The following is an 8275-nucleotide window of genomic DNA, read 5'->3' as shown; positions in this document are numbered from 1 at the left end:
TATGACAGAAAAAGACAGAAAAATACAGAAAAAGACCGAAAGAGACAAATAAGAACAGGAAGAGACAGAAACAAACAGAAAAAGACAGAAGGAGACAGAAAGAGACGGAAAGAGACGAAAAGAGACACAAAGAGACAGATCGAGACATAAAGAGACAGAAAGGGACAGAAAGAGACAAAAAGAGACGAAAAGTGACAAAGAGACAGAAAGCAACAGAAAGAGACAAAAAGAGATAGAAACAGAAAAAAAGAAACAAAGAGACAAAGCAGCAGAAAGAGACAGAAAGAGAAAGGAAGGAACAGAAAGAGACGTAAATAGACAGAAAGAGACATAAAGAGACATAAAGAGACAGAACGAAACAGAAAGAGACAGAAAGATACAGAAAGGGACAGAAAGAGACAGAATGAGACAAAAAGAGACATAAAGAGACGAAAAGAGACAAAGAGGAAGAAAGTAACAGAAAGAGACAGAAAGAGGCAGAAAAAGACGAAGAGAGACAGAAAGAGACAGAAAGAGACGGAAATAGACGGGAAGAAACAGAAAAAGCCAGAAAGAGACGAAAAAAAACAGAAAAAGACAGAAAAGGACAGAAAAGGAGACAAAAAGCGACTAAAAGAGACATAAAGAGAAAGAAAGAGACAGAATTGACAGAAAGAGAGAAAAAGCGAGAGAAAGAAAGAGACAGAAACAGAAAGAAAGAGACAAAAAGGACAGAAAAAAACAGAAAGAGACGAAAAGAGACAGAAAGAGACGGAAAGATACATAAAGAGGCAGAAAGAGACAGAAAGAGACAAAAAGAGATAGAAAGAGACTTTTTGGACAGAAAGAGACAGAAAGAGACAGAAAGAGGCAAAAAGACACATAAAGAGTCAGAAAGAGACAGAAAGAGACATAAAGAGACAGAAAGGACAGAAAGAGACAGAAAGGAAATAAAAAAACATAAAAAAGCTAAAAGAGACAGAAAGAGACGAAAAGAGACAGAAAGATACAGAAAAAGACGGAAAGAGACAGAAAAAGACAGAACGACAGAAAGAGACAGAAAAAGCCAGAAAGATACATAAAGAGGCAGAAAGAGACAGAAAGAGAAAAAAAGAGATAAGGAAATTTTTGACAGAAATAGACAGAAAGAGACGGAAAGAGACAGAAATAGACAGAAAGAGATAGAAAGAGACAGAAATAGACAAAAAGAGATATAAAGAGGCAGAAAGAGACAGAAAGAGACATAAAGATACAGAAAGGACAGAATGAGACAGAAAGAGACAGATAAAACGGTACAGCTGGGACGTTATCGGTCTCGCCGAAACCCATCTTCCAGTCACTGGAGAAACATGGAGATGTTATCCTTCTACTTTCGGGACGTAATGATAAGAAACATCGACAAGGTGTAGGTTTCCTACTGTCTAATAAATCCAGAAAATCCTTAATCTCCGTAACCCTCCTCACGGAACGGATCATCATGATCCGCCTGAAAGGTTCACCAACCAACCTCACAATTATCCAAGTATACACTCCGGATTCCAGCAGAGACGACAAAGAGTCTGAAAACTTCTATCTCCAGCTTCAAAGTCTGGTTGATTCTGTCCCTAAAAAGGACATAATCTTTGTCATTGGTGACTTCAACGCTATCGTCGGAAAAAACCAAACAGGACACGAGGATATAATGGGCAAATTTGGACATGGAAAAATGAACAGAAGAGGAGAACGCCTTATCGAATTCTGCAGATACAGCGATTTAGTCATTACAAACACACTGTTCAAGCACAGACCTCGCCGTAAGACATCCTGTACCTCACCGGATGGAAAAATTAAAAACTTAATAGACTCCATCCTTGTGTCTAGACGTTGGAAAACGTCTGTCCTAGACACAGTCACGCTAGCTGGTGGTGACTTTGACAGCGACCACTCGCTTGGCATGTCTAGGTTCAAAACAAGACTTAAAACAGCATGAAAGTTATCTCAGAAAACCCCCAAGTTTCGAGTAGATCTACTGAAAGACGAAAACACATGTATGACCTATATCACCATTCTATCCGAAAAAAATTCGGAGCTCACGTCGAGATCTCCACCTATCCTGTCTAAGGAAGATATCGACAACCTGGTGACTAGCAGCACACAAATCATATGTGATGTTGCTCATTCCACACTGGGTACCCAAAAATAACATTCAGAAACCTTGGATAACAGACGAGATCATTTCACTCTGCGACGAAAAGCGCCAACTCACGAACAAGCAAGATAAAGAAAGTAGGGACCGGTACAAGCAACTCAAACGAGCTGTGGAGAAATCCATCAGACGTGCTCATCGTGCTTTTATTAAAGAAACGTGTGATCAATGTGAATCGGCCTTCAAGAAAGGAGACCCCCACTACATGCATAGAAGAGTGCGGGAATTGGCCAAAAAGAAAGACATCAAAGCGTTTTCCCTTCAAAGGGTTGATGATGGCAAGGAATAAAAGAGCAGTTAGTTTCGTCCCTTGGGGGCAGCCGTAGTTCTGACCACTCTCAGCAGGTGTGTTGGGCAAACAAAGGATAAACTAATTACCGTAGACTTTGGAAGTAGGCCAACGATTCAGCCTGCAACTCAGACTTAAGCCATTTTAAACCAACTCAAGTCTTAACTCATTTTTGCCCCAAGTTTCCGCAATCTACAAATCACCCTTCAGTCTGATAGATTGAAAATCATTGCAAGATTCCGGTCTGAACAATGTGTGAAATGCTTACCTTCATGCTAAAAGGTCATGGATAGAAGGGCGGTGGGTCGAAGGGCCATGGGCTAGATTTTTAGCTCTAATCATAGTGCCTTAAATCTCCTTCATGATTTTAGTCTTAGCAAGCTGCAGGAGGCTCACCTTTTTACTACTAAACTTTTTTGGGGGAGAATGAACAATTTGAATATCGTAGGAGCATTGCACTTTGCACACAGCGTTGTTTATTCTCCCCTCCCCCTGAAGACACATTTTTCTAATCTTTTGACCATTTTAAGTGAAATTGCAATTTCGGAATTTTAATTCGTTCCCTTATGAGGCTACAGGGTTTCTTGGGACAAGTTGGACAGAGTGGAACCCTGAAATAAATGGTTAATTTTATTCATTTAAAATTTATATGGGATTTTAATAGACTGGGCAGTAAATTTGACGAACCACATGGAACATCAGACGAATTTCATAAAAAAAAAGAATAATAAAAAAACGTACACTTTATTGTTAGCATCGAAAACTAACTAATTCTGATTATATAATGGATATATACTCGGTTCAAGTACCCTTTGTATAGTGTCACTGGAATGTTTGCCACTGGTGTCTGGCCGGAAATTATGAACACTTACCGATTATATACGGTGAGATTCACCTTAATAAGCTGCCCAGGGGTATCGTTTGTTTAGGCATATTAGTTTCTGCACTTGATTATTAGTTTCTGCACTTGAGTTTCTGAAGCCGTTTCTGCACTTGATTTTTAACTTCTTCATTTGATCAAAAATGTTTTTCGTGACAAGAGCCTGTTTAAGGGGTCTAAACAAATCAATATATGAAAGGCAAAATTAGAATAGTATTGTTATTTGGAGCCATCTTTCTCCTCAGTTTCAATTAATTTCTTGGTTTAGCAGTACCACATGTGGATACATATTGTCATGAAGGAAAATCACACCTTTAGTCAAGAATCCACGACGTTTGTTTAAATGACAGGTTTTAAGTCATGCTTACAGCATTCCGGAGTTTACAGGAGCCTACCTTGTCCTGAAGATACAGGAGTCAATAACAACAATGTGTATAGCTTGATTTTCACAAAAAATGGTACGCTTTCCACGTATCCCTAAATGTGGTTGTTTCTTGAATAAAGGTGCGACTATTCTCCATAAAAAAATATTGTATCAATTTGGGGTGCTTCCACGCATGGACTTTTTCCTTTTTTATTATTTAATTGTAGTATTTATTTATTATATATTATTGTAATGGATATGCTTTGAAGAGCCGTAAACATTTTATGCACTGGCCAAAGATTTACACCAATACGTAATAAACCAACATTATTAATTTAAATTAAGAAATTTGATAATAAAGATAGATTATTGACGATGATATCAAAACTATTAAAGAAGTGAAACCCATTAAAGAAGGGAGTCCTGGACGTATCCAGTGGAAAAAGCAATGTAATTTTTTTTTTATTTAATTATTCTAGTCAGTTGTATTACTCCAGTATATTGTTCTTCGAAGAATAATACCTACACTTGTGTTCAAACATTTTTCAAGAATTTTTGGTTTGTGGTGGTCTATCCGATATTTTATTCGCTGGTTGTTTTCTCTGAGACAGTTCTGATGAACTTAACGGAAGTTGAGTGTAACAACTTCGAAGTTGGGGTATTCAGTAAGGGTATAAAACTAGTCCGTGGTTCATTTAACCTTTTAAATGCCGCTATCATACTTTGGAAATATTTCCTTATGGCGTTGGGAGCTGTTTATCTGGACGACCAGTTTTTTCAGAATTAGCCTGCCCAACTATTCAGTTGCACTAATTTGGGGTTCGTTCGAAATTTTTATTGGGGATATTTTTCCACAACTCTTTTTCCTTGCTGCCAAAAAATGCGCCATTAAGAAGTTCACTCTTGCCCGTATTTCTTTTTTTTATTTTTGGATTTTTCTTTGTATCTTCATTATTGGTTTCCTATCCCATCATGATAGGGCTGAATCTTTTTCAGGGTATACCCTGGAAAGGCAGCCACTGGAATCCATACTACGTTGTAGAACCTGAAAATTTAGAACCTGAAAATTCTGAACCACAGTCTAGTTTAAGCATTTTACTCTTCGTTGATACCCACTATGATCTAGGGGGTGAAAGGGGTGGGCGCCCTCCTCCTAGTGTAGTTTAAAATGGTATGGGTCCCTAGTGCAAAATATACTTTTAAGTGTGGCTTATGTTCAAGTGTGGTTTATGTTCAAGTGTGGTTAAATTTGCTAAAAATGCATGTAAAATTGTTTTTTAATTAAAATAATGCATATATATATATGATAGAAAACGACTTTATTGCTCTTTAGATTTCATCTTCTACTGCGTATAGGTATTGGTCGAGAACAACTAATGCAGGTTGATCATTTGATATCACCGTATTACTTACTTGACTTATGTCCCATCCGTCCTTGGAGGTCGTTTTGGAGCCTCTTCTTTAACCAGTTCATTGATGTGCCTCCTGTAGGTACTTCTGTTGTCGGCCAGGCGGCAGAGTTTTGGCAGGTTGTAAGGTGAAAATTTTTCTTTCCATCTCTTCGGAGGGCGACCTCTGGGTCGAGAACCGTGTACTTGTCCATCGAAGGTTATCTTCGGGAGACGAGTGCTAGCCATGCGTTGTGTATGTCCAAGCCATTTGAGTTGTTGTAGTTTTTTTTTTGTCCAGTATTGTAAATTTGACTTTCAGATTATGGAGAAGCTTGGAGTTGGAGATTCTGTCATGGAAGGTGATACCAGCGATGCTTCGTAGGGATTTGGTTTCAAAGCCGGCTAGGCGGCGTTGATCGTCTGTTTTAAGCGTCCAAGATTCACGGGCATAGATGGCTATCGGAATAATGAGGGAGTAGAAGAGTCTCGTTTTGAGAGTTGTGGTCTCTTATAGAATAAGTTCTTATTCCTCCAAATGGGCATCAGAGCTTTAAGACTGGAGTTTGCAAGTGTCAGGCGTCTCTTGATGTCTTTGAGTTGGTTGTTATCATAAGTAAGTAAGCTCCCAAGGTAGGCGAAGCCTTCCACCCACTCAATGGTACCTTCACCAAGCTGAAGGCTGAGATTTACCTGTGAATCGAATTTGCGTGAACAGCGCATGGCTTTCGTTTTTGAGGTGTTGATTGCTATCCCGAAGAGGTTGGTGGACGAGTGAACGCTGTTAGCCTGAGATTGTAAATCTTGAAGGGACTCGGCTATTAGGACTATGTCATCAGCATATGCCAGTTTGTCTATCACCACTCCTCCGACAAGGGCGCCGGGCGGGTTATCTGTGAGTGAAAGGGCTGCAGTTAGGAAGAGATTAAACAGCTCCGGGTGATATTAGACAACCTTGAAGTACTCCGGTAGAGGTTTTGAAGCTCTCGGTAAGTCCCTCTCCAGTCATGACGCGGCTACTGAACTTCATATACATGTCTTTGATCAGCGAGATCAGGTTGGATGGACTGCCAAAGTGAAGAAGGATGTGCCATAGACCTTCTCTCCATATCCGATCAAAAGCTTGTTTAAACTCTATGAAAAGGTGGTAGATGCTGCGGCTAAGTTCGCTATACTTTTCCATGATCTGCCGAACAGTGAATATCTGATCAATTGTTGATCTATTAGGTCGGCTGCCGGCTTGGTATTCCGGAATGACCAGTGAGGAAATGGCTCGCATACTCCCAAGCATGACTCTGGTGAGGATTTTTGCTGCGTGGCTGGTAAGACTTATTGGGCGGTAGTTGTCGCAGACAGCTTTAGAGCCTTTCTTATTCAGGGGAATTATCGTGGCTTCGCACCAGGGTGAAGGGAAGTGACATTTTTCCCAAGCAGCTGTGGCAATTTTGTGGTAAAGGTCAAGGAGTGGTTTGCAGTTTACTTTCAGTAGTTCGGGCTGGATTCCATCGGGGCCGGCAGCTTTGTTTGTTCTCTAGTCTCTGATAGCTGTTTCTATTTCGGAGTGAAGTCGGGGAGGACTTGGATCTGTAGAGGTTATAGGGAAAGTTTTGAGAATTGTAGGGTCTGGGTGGATGTCCAGATTCAGTTTATTTTTAAAATTGTTTTTCCATTGAGAACGGATTCCGTCTGTGGATTATATTTGGTTTCCATGTTCGTCGAGAAGGGAGAACGCTTTGATGTCCTTCTTTTTGGCAAATTCCCGCACTCTTCTATGCATGTAGTGGGGGTCTTCTTTTTTGAAGGCCGATTCACATTGATCACACGTCTCTTTAATAAAACCACGATGAGCACGTCTGATGGATTTTTCAACAGCTCATTTGAGTTGCTTGTACCGGTCCCTACTTCCTTTATCTTGCTTGTTCGTGAGTTGGCGCTTTTCGTCGCAGAGTGAAATGATCTCATCTGTTATCCGAGGTTTCTGAATGTTTTTTTGGGTACCCAGTGTGGAATGAGTGACGTCACATATGATATTTGTGCTGCTAGTCACCAGGTTGTCAATATCTTCCTTAGACAGGATAGGTGGAGATCTCGACGTGAGCTCCGAAATTTTTTCGCATAGAATGGTGATATAGTTCATACGTGTGTGTTCGTCTTTCAGTAGATCTACTCGACACTTGGAGGTTTTCGGAGATAACTCTGAAGCTGTTTTAAGTCTTGTTTTGGACTTGATATGACAAGCGAGTGGTCGCTGTCAAAGTCGCCACCAGCTAGCTCGACTGTGTTTAGGACAGACGTTTTCCAACGTCTAGACACGAGGATATAGTCTATTAAGTGTTTAGTTTTTCCATCCGGTGAGGTCCAGGATGTCTTACGGTGAGGTCTGTGCTTAAACAGTGTGTTTGTAATGACTATATTGCTGTCTCTGCAGAATTCCATAAGGCGTTCTCCTCTTCTGTTCATTTTTCCATGTCCAAATTTGCCCATTACATCTTCGTGTCCTGTGTGGTTTTTTCCGACGATGATGTTGAAGTCACCAATGACAAAGATTAGGTCCTTCTTAGGGACAGAATAAACCAGACTTTGAAGCTGGAGATAGAAGTTTTCAGACTCTTCGTCGTCTCTGCTGGAATCCGGAGCGTATGCTTGGATAATTGTGAGGTTGGTGGGTAAACCTTTCAGGCGGATCATGATGATCCGTTCCGTGAGTGGGTTTACGGATATTAAGGATTTTCTGGCTTTATTAGACAGTAGGAAACCTACACCTTGTCGATGTTTCTTATCATTACGTCCCGAAAGTAACATCTCCATGTTTCTCTTCACCAGTGACTGGAAGATGGGTTTCGGCGAGACCGATAACGTCCCAGCTGTACCGTTTTGTCTCTCATAAAATTGTGCTATAGTTACCTTAGTAATTTTTGTTGAATTGGACTACATTTGTCTTTGAACAATGTATGTGCTAGAGTGTTATGTCTTATAATTATAATCTCTTGGCCCATTTGAGCGTCTTATTATTAGCGTTGGATATAAATTTTTGTCGCTACGCAATTAATTTGGAATGTGGTTCTTCTTTCTTGTAATGTGGAGTATTTTTCTAAAAATATTCCTATTTGGGGTTAAATTTTTGTATATTTTATCTCTGTTACTTTAAATTCTTAGAGTGAAACACAAAGCATTTGTGTTTTAACTTCAA

The 8275-nt window shown here is 40.0% G+C and overlaps 1 protein-coding gene and 1 pseudogene across 1 annotated transcript in view; both read right to left on the bottom strand.

The window, feature by feature from the left end:
• LOC148942322 (helicase senataxin-like) overlaps positions 1–7222 on the bottom strand; it is an 86974-nt gene extending 79752 nt beyond the window's left edge. Inside the window, exon 1 of the mRNA XM_089103294.1 lies at positions 6988–7222. Within this exon, the coding sequence (XP_088959420.1) occupies positions 6988–7222 (235 nt within the window). The remainder of the gene's footprint in view (positions 1–6987) is intronic.
• Positions 7223–7248: 26 nt separating this feature from the next.
• Positions 7249–7893, bottom strand: LOC148942321 (protein CFDP2 pseudogene; annotated as a pseudogene).
• Between the last annotated feature and the right edge of the window lie 382 nt (positions 7894–8275).

The sequence above is a fragment of the Artemia sp. Qi Xiang Cuo genome, chromosome 17 (assembly GCF_049724085.1).
Source record: "Artemia sp. Qi Xiang Cuo chromosome 17, ASM4972408v1, whole genome shotgun sequence".
Lineage (NCBI taxonomy): Eukaryota > Metazoa > Arthropoda > Branchiopoda > Anostraca > Artemiidae > Artemia > Artemia sp. Qi Xiang Cuo.
This window is presented reverse-complemented; position numbering and strand designations above follow the sequence as displayed.